Below are 15162 nucleotides of genomic sequence, written 5' to 3' on the forward strand. Positions count from 1 at the left end.
AGAGACGGTACATCTCACTGATGGCACACTGAGTTAACATAGCGGAAGCCGGGACTGAGTCAGACCTTGGGATGAAACACGTCCTCCCGACGCCGAGGATTGCGGGCCGTAGGTCAATCAGGGTTGCCCCCACAGTCTACAGCTCCTGCACCTCCTCCTTTTCAGCCTCCATCTCCGAAATGACCACATCAGTCACAAGCTGGAAACACTGCAGCACTGCCTCAGGAAAGCGGCAACAGGCTGTGCTGAAGATAATATGCTTAGGCGCAAACCGCACAATGCTGAAGAGTTGTGGACAGCTCTGAAAGAGCAGGCAGATCTGTGGCTGACACTGCTGAACCTACAGCCAGGCATGGTCACGTGTGACAATGGCCGGAACCTGGTGGTGGCTTTGAGGTGAGTCGAGCTCACACACGTACCATGCCTTGCCCATGTGCTTAATCTCGTGGTTCAGCGGTTTCTCAAAACCTACTCGGAGCTGCCGGTTCTGCTTGTCAAAGTATGCCACCTGTGTGCCCATTTTAGAAAGTCAGCTATAGATTCCGCTGCCCTTTACGTGCTTCAGCAGGGTTTGCAGATTCCTGTTCACAGACTGGTGTATGATGTACCCATGCGTTGCAACTCTACACTGCAGATGTTGGAAAGGATTTTTGAGCAGAAGGCAGTTGTTTACTACCATCATCAACAAGGTCATCGGTATTCAGTTCAGACTTCGCACATAAGACCTCAGGAGTGGACAAGGATATCAGACATGTGCACCATCTTACAAAACTTTGAGGACTTCACCAAGATGGTGAGCTGCGATGACACCATAATTAGCATCGCCGTCCCGCTTCTGTGTGTTCTGAAACACTCTCTGCTCACAATCAAAGAGGATGCATTGCAGGTGGAGCACAATGAGATGGAGCAAGTAACCAAACAGGGTGATTACACACAGCCCTGCCACATCTCATCCCAATGTGGATTGGTTGACAATGAGGAAGAGAAGGAGGAGGAAGAAGAGGAGCTAGTTTCTTGCTCTCTAAACGGTACTACCTGCACAACTGTCATACCGTCTGTTCAGTGTGGATATCCTGAGGACAGGGAGGAGGAGGAGGAGATTATGGTCAGTCATCCTCTTAGTGAGGACATGGAAGTCTTGCCTATTAGCAGTCTGGCACGCATGGCTGAGTTTATGTTACACTGCTTTTCCCGTGACCCTCGCGTTCTCAAAATTTTGGGTGACAGTCATTACTGTTGGTGGCACTTCTAGACCCACGCCAGAAGGAGAACTTTCTATCTTTAATTCCCGAGTAGGACAGGTCTACTAAAGTGGGGCAGTACCAGAAGGTCCTTGTTGCAGAATTATTTAAAAAAATCCCATCTGAAAATGCTGGCTGCAGAGGTCACAGTTCGTTGGACAACCAAGGAGTACAGGCGAGAGAGACACTACTCCAATCCAGCAGAGGCAGAGGAACACTGTCAAAGTTCTGTGAGAGTTTTCTTTTCTCACACCCTCCCATCGCACAGGCCCTGAGGCGTAGGGTACTCCCACAAGGAGTGCGAAGTTTGGGAAGATGCTGAGGGAGTACCTTGCTGATTGTACCAACGTCCTCCGTGATTCCTCTGTGCCTTATAATTATTGGGTATCCAAGCTGAACACGTAGCATGAACTGGCTTTCTATGCCTTGGATATCTTGGACTGCCCTGCTGCTAGCGTTTTGTCAGAGCGGGTTTTTAGTGCCGTTGGTGGAATTGTAACTGATAATCGCATCTGCCTGTCAACTGAAAATGCTGACAAGCTGTCTCTTATAAAAATGAACAAGGGCTGGATTGGGACAGACTTCTCAACACCACAGAATGATAGCAGGGGAACATAAACTCAAATCCAGTCTCTTTTTTGGGAGGTCTATTCCCATGCACCTCTTTACACCCACACATGGGTATACACTTCCTGATTTTGGCTATTTGCTGTTGTCCTCCTCCTTCTCCTCATCCTCATCCTCCACTACCATCACCAGGGTGACCATGGTCTGTGATGCAACACCCACATAATTTTTTTAAATGGCTGTTTATGATGCCCGTAAAAACATTTTGTTAGAGAGTATGTTCATATATACCCCAAGGGATGAATGTTTGTCAGCCCATACACTTGCTCCTTTCTAATGGGAACATTTTTTATGAGGCCTTCCTCCACATCTCTTCCAAGGGGCATTGGGGTGCCTTCAAATTTTTGGCAGCTCTTGCATTCACTGCATAGACAAATACTATGGGAGACCCACTTCCTAATAATGGGAACATTTTTTCATGAGGCCCTCCTGTACATCTCTTCAAAGGGGTATTGGGGTGCGTCCAAATTTAGGGCAGCCCTGCCACTCACTGCATACGCAATAACAGTATAGGAGACCCCCTGTTTAATAATGGGAGCAACAAAGCATAGCTCTCTAAGAATAGTGAGGGCCGACTGCTGGTCTTTAAGAATAGTAAATGGTCCCTCCTTCATAAATGAAACAGGATGTGTCTGATGATGTGTCACACACCACATGGCCAGATAAGGTTGTAAAATGTTAAAATGACATTTCCCAGTGAATGCATTTGTCTTGGTTGAAAGCAATGCTAAAGTTCAAAAAGGCATCAAAACCGCTACGTGTGAACATAGTCCAAGGTGTGGAGGAGTGGCAGAAGACTCTGACAACATTGTTCACAGCAGTGACCTGGGAGTCAGAAATGCTTCCAGGGGTCTTCCCCATTCTGTTCCCATGTCATTTGAGCACTGTTCCCATCGATTTCCGCAATTTCTAGTTCCTCTGCAGACCACCAGAAAAATGCTCGACTGTAGACTTACATTGGGCTCGTTGCTCAGGTCGAGCACCTAAGCATACTAATTTGCTCAACCCGAGCAACCGAACATTTTAGTGTTCGCCCATCACTATTCCTCATAGGAGCACATTGCTTTCATCCAAACATCTTTGGCAGTCGCTGAGGCTTCGATAGAAAAGTATGAATATTCAGGCTTGTATAAATTCGATAGTGATTGGACATATATTTTTTACTTCAGGGTTAATCAGGGAAGAATATGCATGTGTCATGTTTGCTCTCTGGGGAAAGGTAAAGTCCCAATAGAAAATATGGCAGTGATCTCAAACTTCTGCAATCATTAGAAAATAGGTTATCGCATAAGTTGGGAATTTCATAAAATCCTGATGTGATGAGGACTTTCGACAACCCAGCCTACGTGAGGTCATTATGGGGGGTGTGTGGTCGCAACTAAGGTACTGATAAAATGTCAAGCCCCCCAAATCAAAGTGCTCTCCTTCGGGTAAGTTGACTCATCTCTGTGAGCAGCAATTTAAGTTTCTTTCATTATTACTTTTTATATTATGTACTTTATATGCTGTATTGTTTTGTCCCCTTTGTAAAATGTTTTGTATACTTTATGCAAACACTGCCTATCTTTTGGATTAAATATAAAATGTAATAGTTCTACTTCTTTTGTTCTGTAAACCACACTCATGAAAGCCATACGCTACCAGAACCACGCCTCCAGTCTGCCTAAATATAAAAATCGACTGGTGGTGGCAGTGAGTAGTCTGGGGTTATCGTGGGGCTCACAGTGACTGTATCGGAGGTATATGCATATATTCCATGCATTGAAATCAGAGGTGTATACACCATATTCTCATTGTTATCTTCCCAACAACTGGACTATTAGTGGAAACAGCCTGCAGCTTCCTCTGTTAATCATTGGTCAGTCGTGTAATTGTCTGGACAATAGGGGGCAGCAGAGAGCTGTTTGACTCAAAGATCACAGTGGGTGGTTCTGTGTGACCTTCCCAGGTTGCGATATCTTGACAATGATATTGAAAAGTGAGGTAAAAAAAGCCTTTGGACTTAGCAAAGACATTTGATACTGTACTACACAACAGCCTTGTACTGAAAACTGCAGAAGCAGGGACTAGAGGACACTATATGCAAATGTGTAAAAAACATGTTAAGGGACAGGAAACAGTCATTTGAAAATGGTACATTCTCTAAATGCAAAAAAGTCAGCAGTGGGGACCACAAGGATCTGTGTTAGGACCAATTGTTTTAATACCTTTATTAATTACCTTGTGGATGGGATTAAAAGTATAGTGTCAGTCTTTGCTGATTACAAAAAACTTTGTGGAATAATAAAAACTGAGATAGATTGTATCATATTACAGAGCAATCTGGATGTCTCCATGGGTAAACACATGGCAGATGAGGTTGAATGCTGATAAATGTGGAGTAATTCATCTAGGACACTATATTCGTTATACGGCATATACATTAAATAAAAATATACTAGGGACTACAGCACAGGATAAGGACTTGAGTTTTCTGGCTGCAAGTAAGCTGAGCAGCAGTACTCAATGTCAAGCAGCAGCCGCAAAAGCAAACAAGATTTTAGCATGTATAAAAAGAGAGATAAAAGAGAGAGATTCCAACATACTGTATTGTTACCCCTCTATGCAGAGGGGGAAAAAAAGTATTTGATACACTGCCGATTTTGCAAGTTTTCCCACCTACATAGAATGGAGAGATCTGTAATTTTTATCGTAAGAACACTTCAACTGTGAAAGACAGACTCTTACAAAAAAATCCAGAAAATCCCATTGTATGATTTTTACATAATTAATTTGGATGAAATAAGTATTTGTTACAAAAGAAAAACAGAACTTAATATTTGGTACAGAAACCTTTGTTCTGCAAGAGGTCAGACATTTCCTGAAGTTCTTGACCAAGCTTGCATACACTGCTGCAGAAATTTTGGCCCACTCCTCCATAGAGATCTTCTCCAGATCTTTCTGGTTTCAGGGCTGTTGCTGGTCAACATTGAGTTTCAGCTCTGGCCAAAGATTTTACTATTGGGTTCAGGTTTGGAGACTGGTCAGGCCACTCCAGGACCTTGAAATGCTTCTTATGGAGTCACTCCTTCGTTGCCCTGGCTGTGTGTTTCGTGTCATTGTCATGTTGGAAGACATGCTCTTACTGAGGGAAGGAGGTTGTTGGTCAAAATCTTGCCATACATGACCCTATCCATCCTCCCTTCAATAAAGTGCAGTCAGTTTGGAGCGCCCCCACACCGCCGCAGGGCCGAGGGGTACCCGGAGCCGGGCCTCTGGGTCTCAGTCTCGGGGTTGTCACGGTGGCTAGACCCGGTCCGTGGCCCTGTCCGTCAGTGGGGGACGTCCGGTGAAATAGGTGGTAGTAATGATAGAGGTGGAACGGTGCAGTTGTGGGGTGTAAGTCGCGGTAAATAACGAGGACACCAGGTTGCAGTCTCTTTACCTCTTTACTGGAGATCTCTGAGTCCTCAGTCCGGAACACGGTTCACCAGGCTACGCAAGTCCGGCCGGTCCAATGGCACCTCCAGAGTTCTCCTCTCAGGTGGAAATCTGTGCCTTCCTTCTAGCGCTATGTGTTGTAGTCCTTCCCTGCTGTGCTTACGGAAAGTAACCCCACAACGGTTGTGTCTGTTTCTTAAGTTCCCTCACAACTCGATTTGATGTTCCTCTGCAATCCACCCCTTCCCTGTATTCAGGTTGGAATGGCACCCGTTTGTCAGGTAGGCCTGGAGTTCTTCCGGGACCCTAGAGTCGCCCCTCTCCCGCAATTGCCCCCCAAGACTTCATAGGTGATATGTGGTAGACAGCCCGCCTGAGACCGACTGTCCTGCCGCTGTTTGGAGTATGGCTTGAAGCTGTATTCTAATCCACTCCCTCGGCGTTCCGGCCACCGGTATTGCGCCTCAGCAGGGTGCTGCCTCTTTCAACAAAACCCCTGCTGGTATTCTCCTTCTGCTTGATCTCGTTTCTCACTCAGCACAATCTATCTCGCTTCTAGTCCTTTCCTGAGTCCCGCCGCTTCCAGGAGCCTGCGCGGACCCGTTACGTTCTTTCAATGCCAAGCCTCTGCCAGGATCCCACCCCTGGCAGAGACCCTACAGTCTCTCCCTTCACAACACCCCCTGCCACAGGGTGTTGCTCCGTTCAATCCCGTCAGCGTTCTCTCTAACTTTCTGCCTGACCCCCAGTTTACCCACTATGGTGGGGAGTGGCCTAATGAATAGCACCCTTAGCTCCCCCCGGAGGCCCAGCTGTGAAATATATTGGTGTCTGTGATACCTGATTGGAGGAACTCCTTCGGTGCCATCGAACGTACCATGGCTCCCCTTAGCGGCGAAGCCACAGTACTGCAACGACCAGAACTCTGGGGCGCTGCACTCCCCCCTGGTTAAACACAGTACTCCGGGACTGGGAAGAAAAACAACAATACAGATTAGTAAACAGACATACAATTTTGTTGAGTGCAAAACAATAAGTATACTTGAACAGGCTTCCCTTTATGGGAGGTGAGGACACTTTTAACGTTACAAACATGGTCAACATTATAAATTACAGGCTATGCATAACTCCTGTTACCCAACCGGGTATTCTACTTAGTGCAAATTCTGGAACAATAAATTAACATTGCCTTTAAGAAACATACACTCTTAGTTTACCAAAGGCCTTCCTATAATCACATTACAGGGTAAGGTAACTTCACATTCTCCTACTTTGAACCTGCAGGACCGCCTGTCCCTATGGCACCAGACCTACTGCCTCTCCTTTCTTTTACAGGACCGCCCTGTTCATCCAGGGCCTACTGCCTTTCTCTACTATACATGGTATAGACATAACATTCCTTTCGTTTAAAGAACTCTGAGCCAGCTCTACTCGGCTCCTTTAAGGACTCACTCTCTAACCCCTACGGGTTCACTCTCTGTCCTTAGTAACAAAGTAACTTTCAATGGGGACGCGGGGTTTACCTTCTATCCTCACCTTCATTATTACTTTGCTTACTTTCAACTATGCAGACCTCAATCTCTACCCCTACGGGCTCTCTGCATCTTTTCTTTCTGCAAACATTATTTAGACATTTCAACAAATTCAACACATATAACTTAGCATGTAAAACAGTTACATTTCTTTTCAAGGCATCATTATGGCATTACTGTTCTGCAACAGTATCTCTCTCAAGTTCAGTTTCTCACATCCCCTTTAAGAGGAGACCAAGTCTTTCTAAGGTAGCTCGTCTTCTCAGCCTACCGGCCCATGCAAAGGTTCCAGCATGGTATCTTCGCAAAGTGTCTTTAACTAGAACCGGTAGGAAAGGTATCTTCACAAAGTGTCTTTGGCTCAAACAAATAGGGCAAATATCTTCGCAAAGTGTCTTTGGCTAAAACCAGTAGGGAGCACCTTTAAGAAGGTGCAAACTATTTACAAGGGAAGTTCGAATCATGCACAGTCCATGATTTCTGCAGTTCTTTAAACTTGTGCAAAAATTTTAGAAAAACTCAGAACAAACACAGGGATCCCGGGTCAACAAAGGGATCCATTAACCCTGGGCGGGTTTAGCAGCAATAGGAACAAAAGAACAAACAGTAACTATTTACATTTTCATGGTATCGAGGTTTATTCTTTTTCAGGCGGCTCGGGCTCCTGCCCCCCAGCCACCGTGGTGCCAGCGTCCGCGGTTCGAACGTGAAGATGAACTCGACTGGCAAACTCGGTGGCCGCAACCAGGCGCACCGTTGCGATGGTGACAAGATCGGGTGCTCCTGGGACCAGGTCCGAGGCGGTAAGGGTCGCGGCTCCAGACATACACCGCCGAACATTCCGTGCATACCACCCGAGCGGGTTCTGGTGGCGGCTGTAGGTCACCGAATCCCCCTTTTGCAAGGGTTCTCCACTACGGCTACAGCAGGGAGCCCTCACGTTACAATGCGCAACAAAAATGTCAGTATCCAATCCTGGCTCGTGTATGAGGCCCCACCCTCTTCTTGCATGGTAGGCCAACACAGTGCCCCGCCTTGTCACGTCTCTGTCATCCCATGCCGGAGGGGGTTGTTGTACTTTCGATGGGCCCACCGACTCGGCCTCTTTCCGGCCTTTCCACTGTAGAATCAAGCACTGTCTATATTGTTCCCATGTAAGCACCGCAAGAGTGGACCCGTTCTCCCGGGATCCATCTGCTCTAAACCAGGGGGTGTCCCACCGAAGAACCACTCCATCTAAGCTCACATCCACAGGCTCCCCCACTCCAGTCGACAGCGGTGGCACCATCCTTCCCAGGTCATCGGGGGATAGCACCATTAGCCCTGCCGAGATAAGTCGCTCCCTACTGCGATAGAGGTGGGCCATGGAAGCGGGCTCGCGGAGGGGAGCAGGGACGCCGGCCATACCTGCGCCCAATATGGTTCCATCGGTGTCGCTCCGGTCCGTTAACGAGGACGCTAGAGTCTGCTGCAGCCCGGACCGGGGCTCCTCCAATGGGATGCTCGGATTCGGCTCCGCTGGCTGTGGTTCCTCCTCCTCTAACTCCGAGGTCGGGATTGGTGGACGTAACTCCGCTGTTGGGTCCGCAGGCTTCCGGTCCATCTCCGGTGAAGAAGGGCAGGCCGGAACTGCTTCTTCCTCGCTCAGGCACTCGCCGTTCATCATCGCTGCCTGATAATCGGTGGCAGTGCATGCACCTAACTCCGCCATTTCTCCGAGGTTGGGCTTCTCCGTCACCCGCTTCTCGCCGTTGCATATCAAGGGGTGTTTCTCTTCTGCTTTGGGGCAGGTCATTCCTCTGCAGCCAGAAGTGCAGGGGGCGGTAGCCATTTCTCGCGCCACACTGGGAGTCTCCGCCCATAACACGCCCTCCTTCCCCTTGGGTGTAGCAATGGCGGCGCCTTTTGGCGGGAACTTTTGGCGGCTAATGGCGCAGCACAGTCTTACAATAAAGTACAGTCCAAGCACAGTAAATCACAGTCTCTAGGCACACATGACCTGATTCTTCAGGCTTAAGTAGATCCTGTTCGTGACGCCAAGTTTGGAGCGCCCCCACACCGCCGCAGGGCCGAGGGGTACCCGGAGCCGGGCCTCTGGGTCTCAGTCTCGGGGTTGTCACGGTGGCTAGACCCGGTCCGTGGCCCTGTCCGTCAGTGGGGGACGTCCGGTGAAATAGGTGGTAGTAATGATAGAGGTGGAACGGTGCAGTTGTGGGGTGTAAGTCGCGGTAAATAACGAGGACACCAGGTTGCAGTCTCTTTACCTCTTTACTGGAGATCTCTGAGTCCTCAGTCCGGAACACGGTTCACCAGGCTACGCAAGTCCGGCCGGTCCAATGGCACCTCCAGAGTTCTCCTCTCAGGTGGAAATCTGTGCCTTCCTTCTAGCGCTATGTGTTGTAGTCCTTCCCTGCTGTGCTTACGGAAAGTAACCCCACAACGGTTGTGTCTGTTTCTTAAGTTCCCTCACAACTCGATTTGATGTTCCTCTGCAATCCACCCCTTCCCTGTATTCAGGTTGGAATGGCACCCGTTTGTCAGGTAGGCCTGGAGTTCTTCCGGGACCCTAGAGTCGCCCCTCTCCCGCAATTGCCCCCCAAGACTTCATAGGTGATATGTGGTAGACAGCCCGCCTGAGACCGACTGTCCTGCCGCTGTTTGGAGTATGGCTTGAAGCTGTATTCTAATCCACTCCCTCGGCGTTCCGGCCACCGGTATTGCGCCTCAGCAGGGTGCTGCCTCTTTCAACAAAACCCCTGCTGGTATTCTCCTTCTGCTTGATCTCGTTTCTCACTCAGCACAATCTATCTCGCTTCTAGTCCTTTCCTGAGTCCCGCCGCTTCCAGGAGCCTGCGCGGACCCGTTACGTTCTTTCAATGCCAAGCCTCTGCCAGGATCCCACCCCTGGCAGAGACCCTACAGTCTCTCCCTTCACAACACCCCCTGCCACAGGGTGTTGCTCCGTTCAATCCCGTCAGCGTTCTCTCTAACTTTCTGCCTGACCCCCAGTTTACCCACTATGGTGGGGAGTGGCCTAATGAATAGCACCCTTAGCTCCCCCCGGAGGCCCAGCTGTGAAATATATTGGTGTCTGTGAAACCTGATTGGAGGAACTCCTTCGGTGCCATCGAACGTACCATGGCTCCCCTTAGCGGCGAAGCCACAGTACTGCAACGACCAGAACTCTGGGGCGCTGCAGTCTTGTCCCCTTTGCAGAAAAGCACCCCCAAAGTATGATGTTTCCCCCACCATGCTTCATGGTTGGGATAGTGTTCATGAGGTTGTACTCATCCTTATTCTTCCTCCAAACATGACGAGTGGAGTTGATACCAACAATTTCTATTTTTGTCTCATCTGAACACTTCACCTTCTCCCATGCCTCTTCTGAATCATCAAGATGGTCATTGGTGAACTTCAAATGGGCCTGCACATGTGCTATCATGAGCATTGAGACCTTGCGTGCCCTGCAGGATTTTAATCCATGATGGCGTAGAGTGCTACTAAGATGTTGAGACTGTCAACTTCAGGTTATTGACCGGGTACTCCCATGTAGTTTTGGGCTGATTCCTGACCTTTCTCAGAATCATCCTTATTCCACGAAGTGAGATCTTGCATGGATCTCCAGACTGAGGAAGATTAACAGTCATCTTGTTTTTCTTTTATTTTCTAATAATTGTACCAACAGTTGTTGCCCTCTCACCAAGCTGCTTGCCTATTGTCCTGTAGCCCATCCCAGCCTTGTGCAGGGCTACAATTTTGTCCCTGGTGTCCTTAGACAGTTCTTTGGTCTTGGCCATAGTGGAGAGGTTGATTGAATGCAGAGTAGGAGAGCTTCTTAAAGAAAAACTAACTGGTCTGTGTCAAATACTTTTTCATGCAATACAATGCAATTTAGTGATTTAAAAATCATACAATGTGATTTTCTGTTTTGTTTTTTTTTTTTAGATTCTGTCTCTCACAGTTGAAGTGTACCTATGCTAAAAATTACAGACCTCTCCATTCTTTGTTGGTGGGAAAGCTTGCAAAATCGTCAGTGTATCAAATGCTTATTTTCCCCACTGTATATCATTTGTAAGGCCACATCTAGACTATGGGATCCAGTTTTATACTCACATTTTAAAAAGGGTGTCTAGATTATTACATGGGATGGAAGGCTTCTCTTATAATGAGAGTTTGGAAAAGGTGGCCTCGTTTAACTTAGAACAATGACACCTTAGAGGAGTTCTCATTTATATGTATAAATACACATGTCCTTACAGAGGACCAGAGGACATTCAATACATGTGGAGGAAAGGGTATTCCAACAGCTAAATAGGATAAGGTTCTTTACAGTTAGAGCAGTCAGACAGTGGCATGCCCTCCTTAAGAGATAGTAATGGCACTTACTATAACAGAATTGTTTTTAAAAATAGATGCTTTTCTCACAGAAAATCGCATTGTGGGTTATAGATATTCTAGTGATAGAGAGTGTATAATTGGTAGAGAAAGGCTGAACTTGACAGACCTATATCTTTTTTCAACCTATATAACTATATAATTATGTAAATGTGGTCAAACCAAATGCTAGGTGTATGGCAAAGTGCCATATCGTCAGCATTATCAGTCACAGGCCAGTTTGATAGATTTTTTTTCAGGATTTCTATAGAAAACTTTTTTCAAATCACAATTGATTTTGTAATTTCACATGAATTTCACTTTGTCACCTTATGTACTGACGGCTGAGTAATAGCAGCTAACCTACATTTTCCTGTTTTGCAGCTTTGGTTGATGACATGAACTCATTTCTTGAAAAAAGCAGAAGATTAATCATTGTTTTAGCCAAAGACTTCACTTCTTGTAAAGCAATGTATGAACTTGAGAGTGGGTTATATAAAGCAATGGTGGAGCGGAAGATTAAAGTCATTTTGATTGAACTCACACTAAGTGAGCAAAGTTTCCAACCAGAATCTTTACAACTTCTAAAGATGAAAAGTATGGTCAAATGGAAAGGAGAGAAGTCTCATCCTCTTAATTCAACATTTTGGAAAAAAATCCAGTATTTAATGCCAGCAAAGCCTATCAAGACATGTAGTAGATCTCTGGCACTAAAAACAGTACCGACGACTAATAATAAAGACATTCTAATTTTGAATAGCCTGTAAAGGTAAGGGGTAACCCTTATTCTCCCTTTAAGCTTTTTATCACAAACACCTTTTTGTGTCTTTTTGGCTTATTAAAAGCAACATGTTTTTCATGCACGTTAACATACACTTTTTTGGTGTGTCACCCTTAGGTATGGTTTACACGTTACATTTTTGCCAAGAAAAAATGCAGCATCTTACAGTACCAGCAAAGTGAATGAGATTTCTGAAAGGTCATACACACGCTTCTTATGTTTTCCTTGCAGTTTCAAATTTTTTGGCATATACATTATTATAGTTTTTTCACCCATTCAATTTAATTTGAAAAAATGCAGGTAAAAACTCACATTTTATGCAGTGTTTTTCCTGCCAACACTATGGTTTTTGGAGCAGAAATCGTGTGCACGTACCTTTTTATGCTGTTTTTGTGTTCTTCCCTTTGTACTTGCTTTTTTGTCTTTGGTTTGCTTTGGATCAGGAGAACCACTTTATCATGCTTTGCATTGGGAAGAACCTAGCCAAACGATTGGTAGAAACATTGTTTGGCCTACAGCCTTCTATTATACAAGCCCCAATAGTTTTACATTGACAGAACATGTGTGTTGCATACAAGAGCCTGTCTTATGCAGACATAATTTTTGGGGTCTTTTTTTCTCATATATCCTTAAAGGGGTTTGTCTATTGCAATCCCTTCTTGATCTAAATGTTTGGCTCTGATAAAATAAAAAAGCTTGTAGACACCTCCCATGCCAGCACCGTTCCAGCAGTGTCGGTATTCGCTCTCCCAGAGCTCTTGTGTGGTTCTTATGACACGTGAGCCCAGTGCCCGATCATCGCTGGCTGCTCTCTCACTTTCTCTACATGTTTAATTCATTCAAAGGCAGGGACAGTGACGCCAGAGCTGATTGGCCGCCAGCTCACTTGTCATAACAACCACACGAGGGCCAGGAGCACGAGTGCCAACACTGCTGGAGTGGCGCTGGCATAGTAAGTGAGTATAAACTTTTTTATTTTATCAGGGCCAGACATTTAGATCAAGAAGGGGATGTCCTAGTAGTGGACAACCCCTTTAATCGTTCCCAATGGAATTACAATAGACCGTTAGTAATTTATGTATATATTCAACAATCTTGAGCATTCACTTTAAAGGGGTTGTCCGGTCCGAATTGATAATTCTGCAGCCACTCTGTATGACTGCAGACTTATGAATTCCCCCAGGGCATGCACTGTGCACTGCTGGGATTCACCAGTTTCTGAGCCGGGATTAGCAGGTACATATGCGTAATACTTACTCCAGGCCAGAGTGGGCGCAGCCTTGCTCCATACACTTGTATGAAGCAAGGCCATGCCTTGACTAGTGACAGGGCCATCCTATGGGTGTGGCTGACTAGAGGGCACGGCCTTGCTCCATACACGTGTATGGAGCAAGGTTGCGCCCACTAGACAAGCTCTTGCTGGGAGTATGTATAACATGGCTAGAGCATTTCAGAGAGTGGTATACTAATATACCTGGCTGCTGTCTTGCAGCCAGGCTCTGATTCATGCTGTCTGCAGTTTGGGCAGCTTGAATCACCTGACAGGTTCCTTTTTGGCTAGGGTCACATCAGCGTATATTCTTTTATCTGAGAGAATTGGGTCAATTATGCAAATGACACTCTGATCAGACTCTAATTAAAGTTTGATCAGAGTGTGAGCATAGTGTTATCAAATTCTCTTGGATGAATAGAATATGTAAGCAAAATGTCTCCATCTTCATCATTATGTTAGTCCGTGAAAATTGGACCACTCTCAGATGTCATCCAAGTGTAGTCAGATGTTCTCCAAAGACTCATTGACTTGCATGACTAAGTGGGATTTGAACATCGGATCAAACTTGGGCGTGCTGCGATCAAATTCGGACATGTGCGCAGCCCCATAGAATAACATTGTTCCAAGGAAGCAAAAGAGAGTAAACAGACATTGCAGTAGGGGATCACAGATGATTTTTTCTTTTAGGTAAAACATTACTTAAAAACAGGCATTGAAATGTTTTTCTTCACAAAAAGAATCAGCTGTGATCCCATGCTGTATTGTCTGTATACTCTTTTTTGCTTCCTCCCCTGCCTAGGTGATATGCTATGATCAAACCATGTCCCTGAATGGTCAGACACAGACATTACACGGTACACAGCAGGGGCACATTTATAAGATTATCACAGCACAGGAACATTTTTTAAACCCATCCAATTATGAGACGGATTATTATTACAAGATCAAGTGATTAAAGTGTACTTTGTTAATAGGAAAACCCCTTTAAGGTGACCTGCCAGTATCTAGAAGCCGAGCTTTTAACCGAGGATGGGGTCAGCTTTCAAACGTAAACTATTGGTACTTGGCAAACTTACTTATTAAAGAAGCCCTCCTCCTCGCATCAAAGTTTTATCCTCCTAATACATTGCAGTCATCATATTATATAGCACTGTGCACTTACAATTGCTGATTTTGTCTTTCTACCCAGATAATTCTTCTCTTTTCCTTTAGGTCTATGACATTATGTGATGAAAAACTGACTAGCTGAATCCTTCTAAGCTCTATGTAGAAATAGGAGGTCAATTTTCTTTGCACAAGTCATGAGTCAGTTAGAAAGGGCAGGGGTAGGAACGGAGCAGCTGGGTCAGGAGTTGAAGAGGGGAATGAGCCATAAAGGAACAAGAGACTTCCTGTTTCTAAATAGAGCAGAGAAAAGAGAAGAATCATCTGGGTAGAAGGGCAAAATGAGCAATTGGAAGTACACAGTGCAATGTAATATGATGATTGCAATATATTATGACGATAAAAGTTTTGATGGGGGTGCTTCTTTAAAGCACATTTACCTAGAATATTTTGTTACTTTTTTGCTGGAAAACCCCTTTAAATTGAAACCACATTCAACTTTTAATATCACTGAACTGACAGTGCTAATTTCCGCAAATGCATTTGGCTAATAGACCCAAGTGAGCAATATAGCCCTTCTCAGCTAAAACACTAGAAACATTAAATGTAGATAAAGAAAATAATTGTTTTTAAACATTTCCTATCATGGGCGGAGCTTTGGTATCATGTGACTTCTTAGTGATTTTATGAATACTAATAGAATTACCTGGCTTTACATGGGTCTACTTGTTTTAACTGGTTATTTGTGTGTGGTTTAAAACTTCATTTAATACTGATATAAAGCTAACTTACTGCACTTGCTATGTGCAG

At 45.5% G+C, this 15162-nt stretch overlaps 1 protein-coding gene across 2 annotated transcripts in view; it reads left to right on the forward strand.

Moving 5' to 3' along the window:
* Positions 1–12886, forward strand: part of IL18R1 (interleukin 18 receptor 1) — a 140276-nt gene extending 127390 nt beyond the window's left edge. For both annotated transcript variants that reach the window (XM_077296652.1, XM_077296654.1), the window contains one exon: positions 11579–12886. In XM_077296652.1, coding sequence (XP_077152767.1) covers positions 11579–11961 — 383 coding nt within the window. In that variant the 3' untranslated portion in view covers positions 11962–12886. The remainder of the gene's footprint in view (positions 1–11578) is intronic.
* Positions 12887–15162: the final 2276 nt, after the last annotated feature.

Source organism: Ranitomeya variabilis, chromosome 3 (genome assembly GCF_051348905.1).
Source record: "Ranitomeya variabilis isolate aRanVar5 chromosome 3, aRanVar5.hap1, whole genome shotgun sequence".
Lineage (NCBI taxonomy): Eukaryota > Metazoa > Chordata > Amphibia > Anura > Dendrobatidae > Ranitomeya > Ranitomeya variabilis.